The sequence below is a fragment of the Lampetra planeri genome, chromosome 13 (assembly GCF_965212315.1).
Source record: "Lampetra planeri chromosome 13, kcLamPlan1.2.h2, whole genome shotgun sequence".
Taxonomy (NCBI): domain Eukaryota; kingdom Metazoa; phylum Chordata; class Hyperoartia; order Petromyzontiformes; family Petromyzontidae; genus Lampetra; species Lampetra planeri.
The window spans coordinates 112027-134106 of record NC_136119.1 but is presented as its reverse complement, the minus strand read 5'-3'; the positions used below and the strand labels follow the sequence as shown (position 1 = coordinate 134106).

The 22080-nt window shown below is 52.4% G+C and overlaps 2 protein-coding genes across 3 annotated transcripts in view; one reads left to right on the top strand and one right to left on the bottom strand.

Moving 5' to 3' along the window:
- Window positions 1-11231, top strand: part of FSD1 (fibronectin type III and SPRY domain containing 1) — a 17997-nt gene extending 6766 nt beyond the window's left edge. The window contains exons 7-13 of one of the 2 annotated variants that reach the window (XM_078599758.1): window positions 1196-1414; window positions 1751-1849; window positions 2603-2804; window positions 5908-5966; window positions 6576-6827; window positions 7165-7253; window positions 8853-11231. In XM_078599758.1, coding sequence (XP_078455884.1) covers window positions 1196-1414; window positions 1751-1849; window positions 2603-2804; window positions 5908-5966; window positions 6576-6827; window positions 7165-7253; window positions 8853-8969 — 1037 coding nt within the window. In that variant the 3' untranslated portion in view covers window positions 8970-11231. Of the gene's footprint in view, window positions 1-1195; window positions 1415-1750; window positions 1850-2602; window positions 2805-5871; window positions 5967-6575; window positions 6828-7164; window positions 7254-8852 lie in introns of both variants that reach the window. The other variant, XM_078599757.1, reaches the window with a different exon arrangement.
- On the bottom strand, window positions 11222-22080 carry LOC144722138 (SH2 domain-containing adapter protein D-like). The gene is made up of 8 exons (XM_078600312.1): window positions 21217-22080; window positions 20130-20361; window positions 18637-18829; window positions 17849-18325; window positions 16850-16936; window positions 14934-15114; window positions 12069-12188; window positions 11222-11882 (listed from the first exon to the last, which is right to left on the bottom strand). Exons 1-8 carry the CDS (start codon window positions 21327-21329, stop codon window positions 11627-11629), a joined length of 1659 nt encoding a protein of 552 aa, XP_078456438.1. The 5' UTR covers window positions 21330-22080; the 3' UTR covers window positions 11222-11626.

Genomic DNA, 22080 nt, shown 5'->3' with positions numbered 1-22080 from the left:
GTTTTTGATGTATGCGCATGTTGACATGTGTGGGTTTAGGTGTGTGTTGATGTGTGTGCGTTTAAGTGTGTATTGTGGGGAGTCCCGAGCCTCCCCTAGGTCGACTCAGCCTCAAATGAGTACCCGGTGCGATGTGTAAACATCGCCACTGGGGAGACAAAGGCGGTCGGGCGTGGTGCTGGCCACCCACCCCCTTGTGTACCGTTGCGGCCTTCATAGGTGCTCGCTAAAAGCACTTGACCCTACAGTCTGTTAAGGCTATATGGGGGATCTTTATTGTGGGGAGTGGTAGTGTAGCAGTTAGTGCACTGCTTATGAACCCGGCGATCCGAGTTCGATTCCCGCTTACGGCCAACACCAGTGACGATTAACTGAACCGGTCCTAAGCCTCCCCTAGGTTGACTCAGCCTCAAATGAGTACCGAGTGCAGTGTGTAAAAATCGGCACTGGGGATACAAAGGCAGCCGGGCGTGGTGTGCCGTGTCGGCCTTCATAGGTGCTTGCTAACAGCGCTTTCCCAATCAGTCTGTTGTAGGCTATACAGGGAATCTTTGTGTGACGCATATGGAAGATGCATGCTGTGATGAACGTTTTGAACGCTGGGGGTCATGCTGTAGCCGCTGGAATCGGGGAGGTGTAACCAGAATCTGCTCCTGTGTCTGTTACTGGACTGAGTAACGCACTGTAGCTGTCTCCGGTGCATAGTTCTGGATACAGCAATGAAACTGAATAGTTTATGAAGTTAGACTTCCTTGGTAGCAGGGTGGTGCAGTGTTACCACCCATGCCTTAGCAGGAAAGATCTGGGTTTGATTCCCACCTCCGGAAACTTTATGTGTGGAGTTTGTATGTTCTTCCCCTGTTCTGTGAGTTTCCTCTGGGTTCTCTGGTTTCTTCTCGTTGCCAAAAAAAATATGCAATGTAACTGGTAATAGTGAAACGTCCCAATGCAAAAATATTACCTGCAAATCACTCACTTGGGACCATACACAGCAACATTGGCCCCTCCTACGAAATTCCTAAAATAGTTGAACCACAAATAATACCAAGTAAGAAAGCCTGCGTGTGTAATTCTCATATGTGGTGAGGATGCCGGTCTCACAATTCATGGAAAAAGTTGATTCCGTGAATTTTGCAGCTTGCCTGTGCTAAACGATGCGTGCGTGTGTGTGTGTACGTGTATGTGCGCATTTCAGTACCGGGCATGCCAGAGTTTGACGTCGCCGGCTGTGTTGTGTTGGACAACTCGGTGAGGCTGAGGTGGCAGCCGCCCCAGCAGGACTCAGGCCAGGTTGAGCGCTTTGTGCTGCAGTTTGTCGCTGCGGAGCGGGCAGGGCCCCCCCCGCCCCGGGGGCCAAACCCCCCAGCCTGGACCACGGTGGAGGACCTCACGGAACTGGAGTACACGATCACTGGTACCCACATACTCTCATACATACACACCATCACTGGTACTCACATACTGTCACAGATACACACCATCACTGGTACCCACATACACACGATCACTGGTACCAATGCACACTCGTCTACACACTCACTGTTAACCCATGAACGCTCACCCACTGGTTGCCCTATGGAGAGACTCGCAGCTGCCTCTTACACAGGCGTTCCCTCCTCCTACTCTCTCTCCCTCTTCTCTTCTCTCTCCCTTTATCCCCCTCTCTCTCCCTCCGCCCTCTCTCTCCTCCCCCTGTCTCTCTCTCTCTCTATCTCTCTTTTCCTATTCCTCCTACTCGTACGTGCGCCAGGGCTGGTGTTTGAGCAAAGCTACCTAACCGTGCGCGTGCGGGCCTGCAACAAGGCTGTGTGCGGGGACTTCTGCGAGCCGCTGTCGCTGCCCACGCCAGGTTAGGGTGCCGGGGCTGTCCGTGAATGCTCGCGGTTGTGGTGGCAGTCCCCTCCGCACAAGGCCACATCGGCCTGTGTTTTATGCGAGGAGGTTACAATGGGGCGCTAGCGCGCTCCACGCGGCGGTTTAGCATGGGTGCATATTCCGTGGCAAGACAGGAGAAGCCACGAAGAAGTCCTGAAGAGAACGTGGAAGCTGAGTTATGTCGATATGATTGGGCAGATTGGAGGATAGGCAAAGCAACTTTGAGGTAAGATGATTGTCCTAAGTATGATTAGGCAGGAGTGAGGAGGGTTGATTGCCGAGACCAGTTCAACATCGCAGTTGTCTTCAAAAGTCCGGTGATCAAGGAAAAGAGAAAGCTAAAGAGCAGAGGGTGGGAGATAGTGGCATATATATGGGTCTCTGTATGAGTCTATGGGTCTCTGACTCTATGGGTCTCTGTATGAGTCTATGGGTCTCTGTGTGAGTCTATGCGTCTCTGCGAGTCTGTAGGTCTTTGTGGGAGTCTAAGAGCCAATGGTTGGAGGCTGTCAGGACAGATCTCTCAGGTTGCTGTGTGTCAACTGCAGCAGCTTCGGGATATGTCTGGCGGAGGGCATAAGGCATTTTTAGCGAGGAGGTGCAATGGTGGCATCAGCGGCGCTGGTCACGTTGACTTGTTCATCTTGGTGATGTGGATGTTCATATTGGTGATGTTGCTATGTTGGTGATGTTGCCATTCATGGTGGGTGTATGCGCATGTTTGCAGCGCTTAACTTTTCATTGGATGCTGCGAGCTCGCACTCGAACTTGCGCGTGGACAACCAGAGTGTTGAGTGGGACTCGACGGGCGGCAAGGCCCTCGATGCCAAGGCTCACGAGGTCAAGAGTCATGACCTCAAGATAAAGGCCAAGGAGGGGAAGGGCCGTCCAGGGTCTGCGTCGGCCTCCCCTGCTGGCTCTCCGATTAGGTGACCCACGCCCCGCACACATGGCCTCCTTTGCTCGGCGAGATCCCGCCATCATGGTAGAGAATCTGGCATCACCGTGGCGACACGAGAGACCCCCTTGTCACCATGGCGACACGGGGGCTTGCGACTGTCTCTTTCCCCATCTTCTGCGTCTCTCCCAATGTTGGGAGCGGTGGCGCAGTGGTTAGCACGCTGCGCTTCGAACCCGGTGACCTGAGTTCGGTTCCTGCTTACGGCCAACACCAGTGATGATTATCTGAACTGGTTATGTGCCTCCCGTAGATCGACTCAGCCTCAGAATTGACTTTGATGAGACTGAGACATGTCTCTATTGCAAATGCTGTTGTCAGATTCCCCTATATATTGAGAAATGTCAATTTATAGCAATGCTCATTCTTTACAGAACCCTCTCAGAAAACGATTAATTTACCGTGACGCGGCTCAGCGGCAGCGCTTTTGCCGCTGTTTCAGAGGTTCATGGTTTGAATCCAGCGGGAGCCCTGATTAATACTGTGGTGTATTAACCATAAGGATACCACATGCTGCCTGCTTCACAGCGGATATCAAAGATCCCGTGACACCATTCCAAACCTGTCAACCCCTTATCAGTGCCTACCTTATTACAGACCAACTCAGACCTTATTGGTCACCCCGTGCCCTTATAAATCTCAACGTTCATTTTACAAATTCCATCACAAGGGAGAAACACAAACAGACGAAAAAAATAGTTTTTTGCCTGTATCAAAACAGCTGTTCGCCATATGGACATGAACACTCAATTTCCCTGTACAAGAATACAGGTAAACTGTATGGGTTTACAGATATGCCATTCACAAGAGTAGCGCATTGTCTGCTGGCTCCAAGGTGTAAATTTCCCAAATTTGAAAAATTACACCGCAAATGTTCTCAATTGGAATCTACACAGCAATCATCCCCAACTGCGAAAACCTGGCACGACCCTCCTGAAGAACAGTTACAAAGACTCGGTGAGGCTCTCCTGGGCACATCTCTGAAAAAGAGCTTCATAGCTCATCGGATTTCTCCAGGACAAATTAAGATGCTGATAAAGGTGCGATCATGAAACACATGAACGCCTGCGAGACGTTGGCCATGAGGCGCAGCAGCAAAGCGAGCGGCTCAAGCACCAACGTCTCGGTGCTCGTGAGAGCAGCAGCAGACCACTGATTATAAATCATTGTGGCCCAACCTTTATAGCATCATGACATTGTTCCAGCCATCCATTTCCAATGCTTTTCATGTTTTAACTGCAAACTCATGCATGTGTTTGCGTGTGCTTAACATGATGCGAGTGCATGTGTGCGTGCGTATGTTCTGAGTTCAGACATCAAGCATTGCACGCTTTTGTCTCCCCGAGCCCCCCGTCTCACCGCTCACCCCACAGCGTGCCACGCTGAGCCCATGTCTTTGTTGATGGATCGCACGCATGTCGTGAAACCCCCCCTCCTTTTCCATTGGTGTCGAGGAGTTGTACCCTGACTCGCCAGAAGAGGACAGTATAGCAAGCAGGGACTAATCTATATCTGTCCCATCTGTGTGAGATGTGTTGCCCCTTCACCCGTGTTAGTTTTCTCTGGGTGCTCCAGTTTCCTTCCACACGTATTAGCACTCATTAATTGGCTGAAAACAAATCTTAATTATATTGTGCTGTGCTGTGCTGTGAGATGCAGCTACATAGAATGATGCTCAATACAAACTATGCTTATTCTTGTTCCATCTGTGTGGGGATGAGTCTTTAGATCACCATGTAACCATGACAGACTGTTAGGGCAAGAGTGGCTAGTCAGCACAACAAGAAGGCCAACGCAGCACACAAGGGGATAGTGTGGGTAACACCACCAGCGTATGCAATAGAGACGCGTCTCAGTCTCATCAAAGACAAAGATCCCCCGTATAGCCTTAATAGTTTGTTGGGGCAAGTGCTGTAAGCGAGCACCTATGAAGGCCGGTACACCACATGAGGGGCTGGGTACGCAACACCACGCCCGGCTGGCTTTGCCTCACCAGCAGTGATGTTTACACCATACTGATGTTGGCGTTGGGTGGGAATCGAACTCGAGTTCCTGGGTTCATAGCGCAGTGCACTAACCGTTGCACCACCATCCCCTATGCGCACAAAAGACAAAGATAGCCTTAAAATACTATTGGGGCAAGTACTGTTATGGAATACCTATGAAGCTCCGCATGGTGCACAAGGGGGTGAATGACCAGCACCCTGCCTGGCCTCCCCATGTCACAGCTCATGTGTGTGCGCTTTGCTCTGCCGTGTGTGCATGTGCTGCCAGATGCGCGATCCGCTCACCCTGATGTGCGTGTGTGCCCCCCACCCCCATGTTGCTATCTACCCGTTGTGCTTCCTGCTGCCTCCCACACCTCCTGGTAAGTGCTGTCGTGTTTCCCATGCTTAAGTGACATTCCACCTGGCCGTGGTTTACTGCAGTTCGCGAGTGTGAGAAGTGAATGGGGCTTGAAAGGGCCGAGATGGGGTGTGTGCGAGTTCCTGTAAGGAACAGGAGGTGGGGTTTAGTTGTCTCGAGGCGTTTATGATCAGGCACGGTGCCGCTGATAGACGAATGCAATGTTACTGTTAACACCACCATGGATTTTGCACTGCTCAACTGTGGAATCCCCCCCCCCCCCCCCCCATTGTCTTTTTCCCCCAAGTTCCCATAAGTACCTTGCTCAATTGAAGGAACATGTTCACGCTTCTCTGTTGCAACTTTGCTACTGCTGCTTGTTGCTGGTTACTTGATGGTATATAAATAAAATAAAAAATGGCTCTGATTTATATTTGTTTCATTGTTATACTTAGTTTTTACGATATTGCTTTTGTCATCGTGGTGACCCAGGTCACTCTTGCAAATGAGACTCGTCCTGCTCTCTTGCGTTCTCACCTCGATGAACAAAACAAACGTGAAATCACCTTGCCATGGCTTTCCTACAAAAGCACGAGAGTTGCATGGAGCTTGAATGGCATGAGCTGGCACGTGTGTATGGGTACGTGCAGATATGGGTGTGTTTGTGTGTGTTTTGTGCGTGCTCGCTGCAGGGGCATCACTGCGTCACCCAAACGCCCGTCGTGCAGACCCTCGCCCAGCCGCGCGAGCCGCGACCGCTTCTCAGGAGAGTCGTACACTGTATTGGGTACGGAGCGGAGAACTCTTCACCGCGTCACCGAGCATCATCTCATCTTGTGCAGAATAGATTTGCTCAAACTCTTAGGATCCATTTCTTACAGAGGCCCCATGTCTGGAACATCTGGCAGTTTGCCAGCATTGATTCAACCAAGCCTGACTGCTGATGACATACTGAATGTAGAAACCGGTCCAGAGTTTGCTTGTGTTATGAACGAACGCTGCTGTTGATAAAATGCATACCCAGAATGAAGGATGTATGGCTGATGAGATGTGCAAGTAACATTGTTTTTGTGGAGGTACATGTGTGAAGGGGGAATCTCTTTCTGCTTAGTTAAACATTTTTTGTGAGGGTTAGGATTGTTAAATTTAGTGATTAGTGGGTCAGTTATTAGAATTGGGATGTTAATGCAATATCAGTTATATTGTGTTTTACTAACTTTTTAGCTGTGGCAGGAGACTTGAGGACCCGGGGGAAACACATGCAGAATGAGGGGGGAACTCGGTACAGAAAGGCACCCAAGTTGGGAATTGAACCCAACCCTTTCTTCCTGCGAGGCACGAGTGTTGCCACCGTGCCACACCGTTGCCCATTTGTTTGCAAATGTTTTGTGTCCAGGGGATTCGGCCATCGACTGCGGCCAGCACTATTGGGAGGTGGTAGTGTCACGGGAGAGCAAGGCCTACGGGGCCGGTGTGGCCAACCGAGGCCTGGGCCGCTTCGAGCAGCTGGGTCGCACGGCCGCATCCTGGGCCTTGTACGTGAACACGTGGCTGCAGCTGAGCGTGGCCGCCAAACACAACAACAAAGCTCGCAGCCTGGAGGGCCCGGCCCCAACGCACATCGGGATCTACTGCGACTACGACAACGGTACCTTGCTTACGCTCGCGCTGGCGGCAGCGGCTCATAGTTCTCCCGAGAACAAATCCCAATCCCACACACGCAGCAGAGTCTGTGAACAGAGCGGTTTTCCGCTGCGGGTGACGGTACCAAAGAGGTGTGGAAAAAAGCGGCGCCTAATTAAAGGAAAACCCCGTGATTTCGTGTCCCGTTTACAGTGTTTCCCCCATCTCAGTTTTTTAGGCCCATAAATGTTAAAGTTTTGTTGTCACGTCCAACTCATCAGTCCTTACTGCTGCACACCCTGCGACCTCCACTCGCAGCCTCACTCACATTTGTGTGTGTCTGCGCTCATGTGCGTGTGCAGGGCTCGTGTCTTTTTATAACGCCGAGTCTAAGCAGCTGCTGCACACATTCCGTGTTCGCTTCTCTCAGCCCGTGCTGCCGGCCTTCTCCGTGAGTACGACGGCTGCCACCGCCTGCGCCAATCATCCTCCACAAATCATCCTCCACGTAGGCAGCCGAGGGTTGCAGCAGCAGCAGCAGTCTCATCATCCGAGCTGTCATGGAGTGGCTGCATTGCTCACCTGGCTGAGGAGGCATCGAGGAAGCTGGGCTCCTCTTCCCTGTTAAAAGCTTCGTTTACTTTGGGCCATTGTTCAAAGTGTCAAGAGTGGCACTCATCACCTGATTACAGCAGTGAGCCAGGGGTGGAATTTCCACATTCATATGGTGGGGGTCAGTCTGTCCATAAAACAATCGCTATTACCACTATGAACATTACCACTGTATTTAATGACTCCCTCCCCTCGCTCGCCGGCGGGCAGTCAGTCACGTACCTATCACTCTTGTGTCACTACTACCATGGTCGCTGTACCCGTGAACTTCCCTTGTTGATTCCTCCTCCCATGTTGAGGACTCGGTCAACCAGACGCTGTGTCAGCTCATCCACACTGTTCAACCACGACCATACTGCAGGTCACAACACGAAGACCGTTATGACAAGTATTGTTAGTGAGCACCTATGAAGGCCGGTACGGCCCATGAGGGGGTGGGTGGTCAGCACCATGCCCGGTCGCCTTTGTCTCCCTAGTGGCAATGTTTACACATCGGACCAGGTACTCATTTGAAGCTGAGTCGACCTCGGGAAGGCCCAGGACTGGTTCAGATAATTGTCACTGTTGGCCACGAGCAGGAATTGAACTCGGGTCGGCAGGTTCGTAGCGCAGCGCGCAAACCGTTACACTACTGCTAACTCAGCCATTCACCGCCTTACTCGCCCACTCACCTACCCAAGCAAGCTTGACTCCGCAGATAAGAGACTGAATGTCGAAGCAGGTCCAGAGATTTCTGCCGTTCAACCAATGTTGCCAAAATTGTGCGCTCCCAGAAGGCCATGTGGCTGATGGGTTGTGTAAAAAAAATACTTATATTTATATGTGGAGTGACAGATTTATGAAGGGGGGCGAATTACCTGCTTGTTATGTGCAGGCATCTGCATACATGAGCATGGGGTAACCTCTTCTGAGGCCACCCAGAAGAGTTGTTCTGTGAACCTGAGACTGGCAGTGACCACGGTTCAATGCCGTTCAGGGTGATCGGCATCTTTTGGTTTCTGCGTTCGCGGAAGCGGTCACGGTACAGCTAGAACGTCCAGAATGAGGGGTCTGCGACACGTCCCAGCTGTAGCACGTTCACCGCTTGTTGCAAAGGTTCACAGTTCGAATTCAGCAGGATGACCTGATTAATACTGCCGTGAAATCCGCGCCATTTTCTTCACAGTGGACGTTAAGGATCCTGTGACGTCATTCGAAAAGAGTTGGCCAATGTGTGCCGGCGTCGTGGTCCACGTTTGAATACTTGGCCACAAATGATTCGATGGGCATTTATGCAAGGCAGCATCACCCCCCCCCCCACACACATACTGCGTTTGAAACGTAGTGGCACCTTCCTTCACGATGATTGCCTTGTGCTGTAAGAGCGATGGCACCAGTACCGGATGCGCTCACGAGTTTAATTATTGGACCGAGTCATTTGTGCCTGATGCGCGTGCAGGTTTGGTGCGGCTCGCTGTCAGTCCGCACTGGGCTGCAGGTGCCCTCCCACGTCCAGTCGCTGCAGAAAAACCAAGACAACGGCAGTGGCAGTTCTACCTCCAGCCTCACCACCTGACCACAGCACGGGCCTCACTGCCCGCACGGCCGGCTGGCAGTGCTCCAGGCTGGCTCGATGTGGTACTACTCGTCCAGCGATGGCATGGCCCCGCAACGCTACCAAATTGTGCGCTTCACACACACACAATCGATTCGTACCGGAGTAGTCACACACTCTACTCACTCGCTCTACTCACTCGCTCACCAACTTAGTCTCTTGCGAACCGCATGGTCCACTAACTTTAAACGAGCACTCTCTTATTAAACACGTCGATTGAACAAGACGACCGCTTGACTCGTAACCGAATCCAGAGCAACCGAATGACGTTGGTCACGCAACCCCTGCGCCACAACAACCGTAGCGACTCGAGCTTGTGACAGCCGCGGACTTGCAACGTCGGAAAATGCGAGAAAGCGCCACCTGCATGTGCCGACTGTGCCCACGGAGCTGTCCGGCCGGCCGATGACCGCCGCCTCCATCCAGACTCGCAGACGCGTCAACCCTGCGGCCATACCCTTCTTCGCTCCGGTTCTAGGAGGCGTCGTGCCCTTCATACCCGAGTCTGACGGACGATTTGTATGTCTGCCAGCCTTCGATGACTTAAACCTCCGGCCTACCTCCGATGCCCGGGGCACGGTGCTGTGGGCAATGCCTGGCAATGTCACTGTTAATCCTGAAGCGATGGCTTCATCTTAGCCGGCGTGGATTTCAAATAGCACACAGAGAAACATGTAAATACACACACACTCTCTGCGTATGTAAAACCATCCGTTCCTGAAGCACTAAAAATAAATTTGATAAAGCTATTGCGATGGTCACCTAAGACTAGAGGACCACAATGCAGTTCTTGAGGAACTGCTGATGGTTTGTGCATAATGCACAGAGGCTGAGCAGTATGTACATATGTCTGTGGTGTTGTCTGAAACTCGCGGTTTCCCGGCAGCCTGCACTAATATTCTGTTACGTTGGCTTTTTCTCGTGATTTACAGATCTGATTTGCTTGCCGTAGGCCTCTTATCTTAGCTCCTTAACTCAACATAATCAACGTAAATGCATGTGTGACACCTGTGTCGCTGGTAGCTCGCCGCATCACAGCATTACGCCGCTGTGTCTGTAACCGTGTCACACCGGTGTGCCGCTGTGTGTGTATAAGGCTGCAGGTTTACTGTTTGGTCCATTGTATGGGCACCTTAATTTCTGATGAAGGTGATGTCAAGTTTGCATAATGCATCCGTCCATAACCCAGTGAATATTAGAGCCGATGGCTAAGACTGGCATCGGAGTAGTCGCCACGGGTTCGGTGACCAGGGGGAAGATCTAGGAACAGATGGTGGGAGACTGTTAGGGCAATTCTATAGGTCGCTGTGCGATTCTATGGTTCTGTGTGAGTCTATGTAATGCTGTGGTTTTAGGAGATGAGATTTAACCAACAACCACTAAACTGAAAACTCTTTTCAGAATCGGTTACCGGTTCCCAAAGTTAGAAACGGTGACCGACTTCAGTTAAACGTTAACGACTGTTCTGAATGAAACTCACCGCGCTGTTTCAGCGCTACTCCGGGAGATGGACTCAAACCGGTGACCTCTGGATTGCCAGTCCAGTGCTGCTGTGACTCTGCTGCGGCAGCTCCTGTCAATTCTCAGTTTAAAACCAATTGCTGTAGACATTTCAATCTGTGGCAAACCGGCATTAACAGCTGTTTTACCAATGTTAACCGGTTGTAACCCGGAAATGATACAAACCTGATTTGAACGGCAATGGGAGCGATCTGTGTAGTGTGGGTGGTGCCACGATACGCGGGGGTTCTCGGGGCACCCGTTGGGGGCGGCCGTGACCCCCGGTGGCAGAGGGAGCCGCTGTTGATCTTGCCAGCTATGTTTGAAGCGATTGGCGATTGCGAGACCGTGCGATTTACAGCGTCCGCAGAATACGGCAGCAAATCAACCCGATTACTTACAGGCACCGTGGGTACATCCTGGCACGGCAGTGGGTACCCCAAGATGCCCATCTCATTACATCTGCTTTGATGTTGATTCGTTGTAACTGAGGGGGGGGGGGGGGGATGAAGCTGCGAATTGCGGTTGTGCGAGTGTGGTGAATGCCTCCGCCGTGGCAGTCACTGCTTGTCCTGTGGCCCGTATCACGGGCTCGGCTGCTGCGGGCACGACACGCTACCCTGATGGCAGAAGGGAATGAGACGCGGTTCCCTCGTGTTTGCTGTTGCTCCGTGCAGCCCCCCATGAATAAACGTGGAGCTGTAATCACCGCATAGGACGGCACATGGTTCCCTCTGTGCTTTATTCACCCGAGTCGGCGTTAAACACAAACACATTGATGGTTGTGTGGGTTCATGTTGAGAGACATCACCCCAACACTCGGTCCCTCCACTTGCTCCAGATTCAATCCCAGATCATGACAAGAATACGCTCACTCCTGCCTACCTCTCCCTCACTCCACTCCCTTCCACACACTCTGAGTACAGACGCTGGCCGTAGAGTAGGACGTGTGCTAGTGGCAGGGCCGTGCCTGTGCCTCTGGTGATGTTGCATCTGTTCCCGGTTACGCTCTGGGTGCTCTGCGTCCCCCAGGGGAGGTGAGCGAGCCGTGTGGCAGGCGCCTCTGCTCTCGGCAGCGATTGGCACGGAATTGCAGACTCGGATCACCGCTCTGGCCTCTAGGAGAGCGAGAGGCCGTCGTCGCTCAGAGGGCGACGAGGCGCAGGCTGGGTGAGCGACATGGCAGAGAGGGAGGAGGAGGGTGGCACGGGGTGCCGCAGGGAGAGCTGCTCGGCGCCCCGCACCGGCAGACGCCGTCTGCGGTAAAAGAGGACGGCCTCCGGGACCGAGGCGAAGGGCGGAGAGTGTCCTCCGAGCACCACATGGCCGCCCTGGTCCCACGACACGCACATGTGCACAAACCCCGCGGCGCTCCTGGGAACACCAGGGGGTGGGTGGAGTGTAAGGGTGCGCGAGGCGGCCACCGTTTCATCACTCTGATCGTGAACCTCGCACGCGACGATACAAGTTTGAAGATAAATAAGCGGACGGTGCCAGGGTTGCTGCCAAGGTTGCTGCGTGTGGTGGTGCCGTGCGATGGAAGGGGGAGGGCCTCGTCACCGGAGCGAGAGAGAGAGTTCACGGGGGTCGCTCTCGCTGGGCCGCACCAGGAAGCTGGATGTGCGGTGCTGCTGCAGGATCTGCTCGGCTTCCACGCGGCCGATGTCTCCATGGAACCAGCTGCTGACAGGGTGCGGGGAACAATCGCAACACCCACCAACACCACCTTCACCACCGTCGTCATCGCTACCCGTTGCAGTGACCATCACTGCAATCGCCACCTCATCACCTCCACGACCACCAACCCACACTCCATGACTTCATCACTTAGTCCAAGAGCCCAGACGATATATCTCACTTGTCGGTTGCACCTCCGGTAGCGTAACTAGAGGTTCCAATTCCCTAATGTGGCCAATGACTGCATCGCGTGAGACCCGTTTGACGTGAGTGGGGTTGTCTAGTAATCCACTCTTCTTGGTCGTGTAAAGAAATCGGTACCACAAATTTACTGCCTTCGGTGGAGCCGGTTTGTGCGCTGGAGTAAGCGTGAGCAAGACGCATGTCCACCTGCCCGAGTCTCTGGATCTCTCAGGGTCCAGGTGCAAGAGGTGGGGTCGCCCCCTTCCCCCACCACGCTCGTCCAACCCAGACACATCCCCCAGTCAGCCTGGGACTATTATCAGGCCTGTACATTCCACTGTGACGAGTTTTCAGCACAAGACCGGCACCAGATCTTGGCATAAATAATCAGTTCCTGCCACCCTAACGTAGACGGCAATTCTGTGTTCGGTGGCGATGGAAGTGGTGTTGGTTTCGGTGGTGTTGGGTGTGATGGTGTTGTTGGTTGTGGTGATGGATGTGCTTGTATTGGTTGTGGTGGTAGTCCGGGTCAACTTGGAGAGCCGGCAACCCTTTGCTGTGTGTAGATATGTGTCTGATTGTATCTTAGACCATGTGTAAGCACTTCTATGTTTGGGTGTATGTGTATTAGCGTGTATGTGTGTGTGGGGAGCGCTAGTGTAGCAGTTAGCGCGCTGTGCCACGAACCCGGCGTTCGATTCTCGCTCACAGCCAACACCAGTGACGATTATCTGAACCTGTCCCGGGCCTTCCCTAGGTCAGGAGTAGAAATTCTACCTTCCTATGTCAAGGGCAGGTTTTTCATAGGTCAACCACTGTTGACTTATGCACAGCGTAAACTCATTTTATCAAAATATAGGTTTTTGGGTCAGATCGCGTTATTTATAAATATGTCGTAACCCTCCACCACCCAACACGGCCAAACGGTAAAAAAATGTGTCACGTTTTTCAAAGGACAAAATAGTTCACTTCTTTAGCCCACCGGTGTGCTGAAGAGAGAATCAACAGCATTTTGAAATTTGAGTACGACGTTTCGCTGATAATTACAATCTGCTTCATCGGGCAAGAATGGTGAAGCTCTCCTGTTGCTTCCGGTCTTAAATAGAGCAGCATCAGGGTGACGTTATCATTCAATTCAATTCAATCTGATGCCAATCTGAATGCAGATTCACATCATCACCCAGCTCAGAAATTGTCTTATCAAAACACTCATACATCGGGCTAAAACAGTGTCAGATGGTGAGAGTAGTGAGAGAGATGAAACATGTTCAAGAAGCACTAAGACAGAATGGCTACAATAATGCTCAAATTAACAGAGCACTGAAGGCCAAATCACAAACGCAAAGCAACACTGCTGAAAACGATAAGATTGTTCAAACAATAAAAATACCATAAATCTCAGGAGTAACTGACAAATTAGCCCGGGTTTTGCAAAAGCAAAACATTAAAGTAAGATTTGGTACAGTGCACAAAATTCAAAAACTGGTATCTGGCACTAAAGACGAATTGCCTAAATTATCAACAGAAGGTGTATATCGGATTAATTGTTTATGTGGCAAATGCTATATTGGACAGACGGGATATAACATCAGCGTAAGATTAAAAGAACACCAAAGAAACATTAAATTATCTCAAACACAACTGTCGGCAGTGGCAGAGCATGCTTGTCAACAAAGACACTCAATTGATTTTGATAACGTTGAAGTGTTGTGTAAAACTAATTATTACTGGCCAAGACTAATTAGAGAATCCATTGAAATTGAGAGAAACAGAAATAACTTCAATCGCTCTGACAGCTACAGGCTTAGTGCGGCCTGGAAGCATATTATTAAATAAATACAATTACAATTCCTTATAAGGGAAACAAATACCAATGAATAACAATTGAATGATTACCAATCTATATAATTACAATACCCTCCCCCTCTTTGCCTCGAATCACTGCACCAGATTGAATTGAATGATGACGTCACCCTGATGCTGCTCTATTTAAGACCGGAAGCAATAGGAGAGCTTCACCATTCTTGCCCGATGAAGCTGATTGTAATTATCAGCGAAACGTCGTACTCAAATTTTTAAATGCTGTTGATTCTCTCTACAGCACACCGGTGGGCTAAAGAAGTGAATTATTTTTTCCTTTGAAATACGTGACACATTTTTTACTGTTTGGTCGTGTCGGGTGGTGGAGGGTTACGACACATTTATAAATAATGCGATCTGACCCAAAAACCTATATTGAATAATATTGGTCGCGAAAGCCTACGTGTTAAATTCATTTTATCAACCTCGCAGAGAGGGCCGATGGACTGGGGTAACCCCCAACCAGGATGTGAGCTCCCCCGCCAAGCCGCCGGGTTCTGCCTCCGTGCTCTCTCTGGCCATCGCTTGCTCGGCGCATGCTCTGCAGCTGCTGGTGCTGAATCTATGTAGTACAATGTTGAACTTCTTTCGCACCGTACATAGCCAACCGCGCTAATCGGAGGTGCGAGGGGTTTGACAACAAACTAAACAAAAAGCAGTTCAATCTAGATTTAAAAGTGCATGGCTCCAGTGGCTGCAACTCACAGCTGCTGCCCCATGGCGCGGTCGGCCACGTCCGTCCCCACTGTTCGCCTGTGGCTCCTCCGCGGCCGTCCCCACGGGCTCTGCATCTGTGTCACGATGTGCCAGGCTCGAGCAAAGGCTGTCTCGCCCATCGCCGGATGACTCCGGACCTGGACAGGAGGAGCCAGACTGGTGGAATTTTACGGTGAGGTCATCGTCGTTTGACGTAAATATTCCACATGTACAAGTCCCTTGAGATGGAGCGGCCTGGTGAGGGTGCTGGGTGCCAGGTGACCCAGGCACAAAGATCCCCACTATAGCCTAAACAGACTGTTGGGGCAAGTGCTGTTAGCGAGCACCTATGTAGCCCAGCACGGCACACGAGGGAGTGGGTGGCCAGCACCACGCCCAGCCGCCTTTGCCTTCCCAGTGGAAGTGTTTACACATCACACGGGTACTCATTTGAGGTTGAGTCGACCTAGGGGAGGCCCAGGACTGGTTCAGATATTCGTTACTGGTGTTGGTGGCCGTGAGCGGGAATCAAACTCAGGAAGCCGGGTTCGTCGCGCAGCACGCTTACCCCTAAACTACCGCTCCAAACACAGCAAATATGCACACACAAGATCACATGTACATACTGTACACTTACACAGCACACAAGTAATGGCACGCGTATGTTGTCACTCTATACCTTGTGCAGAATGCATTCATACAATGAACATCACCCACAATCAAGCACACTCTCCGAGAGATGGCCATGGGCGCCGCCAGGTCACGTGGAATGCACCTATGGCTGTAACAACTGCAGATGGTGAGTGTCAACGAGTGGTTTCAATCAGTTGCGACAAGCGGCGTGCGGCTATGTGTGCCCAGGAGAATGCTCCATGCTTGCGTAGCAAGTCTTTGGTACGAGATTGGCTGCTCTCAGGAAGGTACAGGGAAAGTAGAGAATTTAAATGCAACTCATCGGTCACAACTCACCCACCCAAGACATTGCAGGTGTGCTGGTTTCGTGGGTGAGTGGGAAGTGACGTGACCCAGTGGCATCACGGTTGGAATCCCGTGGTCACCCTGACTAGTACTGCAGTTGTGTAGTAACCGTAAAAATACTCTGCGCCGCTTGCTTCAGAGTGGATGCTCAGTATCCCGTGACATCATTCTCAAGAGGAGACCATCGTGTGCTGCAGTCAAGGTCCCAATTTGGTAAATTTCAAAATTATACAAAAATTTCTCAGTTGTGCTCACACAGCAGCATCAGCGATCATCGCCCCCCTCCATCTGGCAAATGATGCATGCCTCACGTCTCATCCTGATCTCTGGGTTCACATCTGGTTAAACAAGCTGTAAACAGGTCACCACACTTCTCTCTCTGCTTCTTTCGTCGCCCTGCTCAACTGTGGAATTTCCTCTCCCATCATCGTCTCTTTCCCCCCAGGCTCTTACTGCCATAACTACGCTAGATTTAAGTAACGCTTCAACTCTTGACGATTACAGATGTAATGGTGCTGTTTGTTGCTGGCCGCTTAACGTTGTGGGTCTTTAGGCCTTTGCTCTGCAGTCCTAAAGTGTGGACTCCACTCGCGCTGCCTTGCAGCAAGGACCTGAGTTTGATTCCCGATTCGGGCGCCTTTCTGTGTGGAGTATGTTCTGTATGAGTCTCCTCCGGGTTCTCTGGTTTCCTGTTATAGCTAAACCCCCTCACACACCGGGACGGGCATCGGCCAAAAATCTCAGTGCTGAAAAACTCCCTGCATATTACTAAATTGGGGTCGTGTAGAGAAGCAACATCGCCCCCCCGCCCCAATGCTGCGACAAACACTTGGCAGGACCCTCCTGGGAAGAGTGTCAAGACTCGGCGAAACCTTCACGTGTTTGTGGTGCGCGGCTGTCGGGGTGGGCTGGGCGATGTGTCTGTGGGGGCACGCGCTCTCACGCACCGCCAGGCACGATGCTGGGCCCCGCTTCCCCGTCCAGCTGCCCGACTGGCGGAGGCCATGGCAGCTCGTCTGTGCAGCTCACGTCCGCTGTGGAGGGCGCCACAGACAGTGCCGAGTTGGCGCAAGGGCCGACGCTACCCCACGCAGTACCGCATTTGCCGCTTTGTCGCGGAGGTTCACGTTCAACTCTGGCGGCTGCCCTGGTTAATACTGGCGTGCGTGCGAACCGTAACAACACTACCGCACACCGTCTGCTTCACAGTGGACGGTAAATGTCCTTTGATGTGATTTGCAAGGGTAGGCTACTGTATGTTCCTGGCGTCAAGGCCAAATTAGAAAGATTACACCGTAAACTTGCCAGGACCCTCCTGAAAATAGTTGTAAGACTCGGTGAGAGTTTCCAGGCTAAACAAGCGAAATTATAAAAATTCCTGCAGCATTCGGTCCTCACGCCGCCTTGTCTTCCACGCGCATTGCCCATCGATTACGACACTGCCCATTGGTCACATGACAGGATTATGCATGCCACCTGGGGAAAGAATATGGTGGCGCAGTGGCTCGCCACCAGACGGTTGAGAGTTCAATCCTGCTTGGAAGTTGACTCATCCCATCATCCCTATGGGATCGATAAATGAGTACCACTTAATGGGGGAAGTCAACAGTGGTTGTCCTGTGGAATTTCCACCACTGGCTCAGGGCTGCAAACAGGAGATGAGCACCCACGACGCAATGTTCATTTGAGCGTTTTTTTGGGATAAAATTCACCAAGTTTCAAACAACAGAGAGAAATGTGTACAACGGACTAGCCTCTGTGCATTATAAAAATCACCAGTAGTTCCTGAAGAACTGAATTAAATGTGAGCAGACGTGACGGACTGCCAGCAGCAGCAGCGATGCAGTCATAGACAACTGTGGACCGGTTTGCTCCTGGCTCAGACTCCTCGGCACGGTACGGTCACCGCTGCCCAGAACGCGCCAATGTGACAATCCTGGCATTACCAGCGAAGGCCTGCGAGATGCAGTCGCGCTTCCACTCCCAGGGCTGGTCGTACTCCTCCGGAGGCCGATCGTCATCCTTGGGCATTCGACTGTCTCGGGCGGGGGGCTGCGAGGGGGGCTCCGAGGGAATGGAAGAGGGGGCGGGGGGCGCGCGCGGTGTGGAGGGGTGTGAGGGCAGGAGCGCCAGGGCCTGGGTTGGGCTCGAGGAGGCAGGTGGGTCGCAGTCCGGATCCGGCGGCGCTGTTTCGGCAAGTCGAGCGGGGTCCCCTGGTGGCGCCTTCACCCTCTCGTTGCCAGACGGGGACTCAGGTTGGGGGAGTCCCCGGGCAAATGGGGGCTCGTAGGGCGTGTCGTACAGGTGGTGCAAGGGGAGCGGCCTGACACTCCCCTCCTCCTCCTTCGCCTCCACATCTGAAATCAGGACACATGGTGGCGCCGCCTTGTGAGGCCGCAGCGCCACCTCGTGCATTGGCAATCCTTAACCTCAGCATAGATCATAGATCACTGCCTAATCTGACTGCTATGCCAGAACAACAACACTGCAATCAGTGGAGCGTGCATCTCCAAAATACATTTTCAAGCGAGGTTATAAACGTGGGTAATTTTGTCCGATTTCTCACAATACACTCCAATCATGCATTGAATCGAAGCAAGGGTTCTTCTGTTTGTTGGAACTTTGGGCCTGTACACGGGAAATGGTTTAAATGTAAATATTAACGTATGAAGCGGCGAGGCGTAGGGCTCTGATAAATGGGTCTCACACACAACCCAGATGTACCTTAATCATTCGGGCAATCCTCCACATGCTGCTTGGGAAAGGTGATAACTTCTCAGAGAGAGAGAGATGAAAGCCATACCTGCCGTGGGGGAAGGGAGGATGGGCCCTTTCCTGCAGCCGCTGTCGCTCTCTATGTGGAGGCACGGCGGAGTTGGGGGGGCCGGTCCCTCTGCGGGGTCCTCGCGCTCCTCTGGTGATGCCACCTGTACACCCCAGTCCCCTTGTACACGGTCACATCTAAAGGGCCCGTCACGTCCTGCATCGTCGGGCCTGCGACTTGGGAGCTCAATGGAGCACGGGCTTCGCGAGCAGCCACCGTGCCAGCTCCCAATGGCTGGGACCACGTGCTTAGTGCGGTGAAGTTTAAGATTAATTTGCTTAACAGGATGATTACTCAAGAGGTCAGAGCATAGAACCGCATTACTGCAAATAATGCGAATATAACAATTAGTCGGTTTTCCTGCCATGAAAGTCGGCTCGGACAAGTTACTTTTAAAAACCCTGCTCGAATACGGACGGGCGGTGACCTGTGTCGTGGAACCAAACTGTGGCTGCAGGCTATGATCGGGGGGGTAGCGGGTACCCAGAAGAAACTGGCACCAAGCTTGTGGGCCGAATGGCGCAGTGAGCACATGGTGACCCGCTGCCCAGTGCAGAGCCTGGCTCTCGCGCCCTCGCTGGGCCACACGGGCGGCTCTTCTCCACCACGACGCTGGTCAATATTACGTGTTGGGTTTGTAGAGCTTTGTGTTCAACGAGATCCCATATCTATCAAAGCAAGATCCTTGCTTGTAACATCTGGCAGTTTGCCAGCACTGATTCGAGCTAGCCTGACTGCTTATGAGGCACTGAATGTCAAAACCCATCCAGATGTTGCTTGTGTTGAACCTATGCTGCTGCTAGATGCACACCCAAAAGGAAGTCCGTGCGGCTGACGGGATGTGTACAATATATTATGTTTTATGTGAAGGGATAGATGTGTGATGGACGAGTTCGCTCTCTGCATATTTAATCCGTGGTAATGTAGCATTGGCGTTGTTGCACAGCCTCTTCTCCAGAAGACTGCAGGTAGTGACGCGTCTCTGTTAAACTCTTACGTACAAACACTTGTCAATGGAGTTGGCCAAACATCCCAATAAAGGAGCACAGAACTTGGGTAATCATTGGTAACGCTGGTTCTGGATGCCTTCCCGCGCCTCTGTATCTATGTTTCTCTAAATCGGTTTCAGTTTTCAGTTTCGTTTATTTGGTAAAGCCCTGTGAGCCATTCGGCTCTTGAATCGGGTGCAACCGCAACAAACAAAAAACATGAACAAGAATGTTTTTAGTGACTAAGCGCAAACAGAAAAATCCAGGGAAAAACTGCAAAAAAACCGGCAAAAAAAATCGCTCTGTTAATCATTCCCTCTTCTCCTGAGAGTGAATGACAACTGCTCACGTACACATTCCAGATGATTGTTTAGACTGGTGCAGCGGCGGTGAGGCTGAGCGAGCCCCACTCACCTTGCCGGCCACACGGATGAGCCGATGTTTGGGTGATGCGGACGTCAGGCTCGGTGGTGGTGGCGGCGGCGAGGGCCTGACGGCCTCTAACGTCTCTCTCTCGCCGGGCCTAGCGGACCCACTCTCTCCGAGGCCGTCGCTCTGGTCGGTCGTGGTGTAGGGGTCGGCAAAGTCGCGGTCGCGCTGGGCCCTGTACGCGCGCTCCAGGTCGGGCATGACCAGCACCACTCCACTGCACAGAGAGCAGCAGCAGCCATCACCAGCCGGCCGCTACCGTCGTTAACGAGAATTGAGGCGGTGCTTATCTGCTGTCCTGTCTCGATGCAACCTACTTATCGTCACCTGGTTACGGCTCTCCAAATGAATGTTGCCAAAACGAATGTAGCGAGTTGCGGAGCGGTGGTGTCAATCGTGTGGATCGCCTCTTGCAGCGATGCGCAATTTGCAAAGCTACGCGCAGCGTTCGAACGCGGGGGGACACCGGGAGCAAGCAGCCGGCAGCTGCGCTGCCAACAATGGCCCAAGCTCCGAAGCCCTCGAGAAGTATTTGCTCTATGTGTAATCACGATTGATTAAAATGTGCAGGTAAATTTTGGACGCCCTCAGTCAACCTGGGAGGTCGCTCGCTTCTGCTCCTCTGCTGCCCCGACCGCCTGGAGTTGCCTTCCCCCAGACACCCGTGCTGTCCACTCTCCGACACATCCAGGTCCTCCGCTTCTGCTCTACCCTTCAGTCAACAAACGCCTCCTCTCTCTCTCCCACGTGATGCGCGTCCCACCGCTTTGCACGAGCTGAATTACAATGACAGATGTGACTGTGTACACAGATGAATATGCGTGAGAGCGGTGGCGCAGTGGTTAGCACAATGCGCCATGAATCCTGCGACCCGACATCGATTTCCGCGCACGACCAACGTCGACTTAGCCTCAAATGAAAACCTGGTTCGGTGTATAAACATCGCAAATAGGGAGACAAAGGCGGCCGGGCGCGATGCTGACCATCCCCTTCGTGTAGCTTCATAGATGCTCGCTAACAGCACTTGCCCCGACACTGTGTACGCGTGTGTCGCTGCGTCTCTTTAATTCACCAGGACAGCTCCGGCTCGGCGCTGTAGTCGGGCTGTGGGGGCTCCGGGGGTGGTGGCCTCCGCGTCCCGCCGAAGCCCAGTCCTCCCAGGTGCTCTCTGATCCAGCGAGACATCGCGCCCGCCCGTCCGCCCGCCCAGGAATCAGAGACGTGGGGAGAATAAACGACGTGCGGTGGTGGCCCGGGGATCAGATGCTCGAATCATAAACGAAAAGGGATCAAAGACTGGAGGTAGCGGCTTGTACTCTCAGTTCACTCCTCGTCACCCCGTCCCTGATGAGATCCGCGGGGAGGGATGCGGATTTGATAATGGGGTTCAGCACGCGCCTGCTCCCTCTCGCATCCCCCTGCGCTCCGCTACACACGGCCACGCCCCACGTGACTGCGTGCAGAGGGAGGCTCGGACCTGGGGACCCCGCAGTCTCCACTCACTCACCCACCTCTCATCCAATCACTCACCCACCTGACTCAGCCAACCAACCACTCACCCACCCAGTGAGCCACTTACCCCCGTGTTCAGGATAACAATACCTCCACCAATCGCTGAAAATTTACCACAAATTCATCGGTCATGATCCACTGCTGGATGAAGGCCTCCCCAATCTACCATCACCTCACAACCTTGCGACGCAACAATCCAACCATCTTAACCCATTTCATCGCTCCATCTCTTCAGTGTACGGCCTTCTCACTGGCTGCCACTGTTATGCTTCACCATCGTCCACCATACCTTACAGCCGTGACGCGTCCGGCCAAAGCCCACTCACTTTTCCTAAGTTTGGAAGATGTCATTAACCTGCGGTCTCTACTCTACATTTCTCTTCCTCTCTGTAATGCCAAGCGCGACCCTCTCCACGCTCCTTTG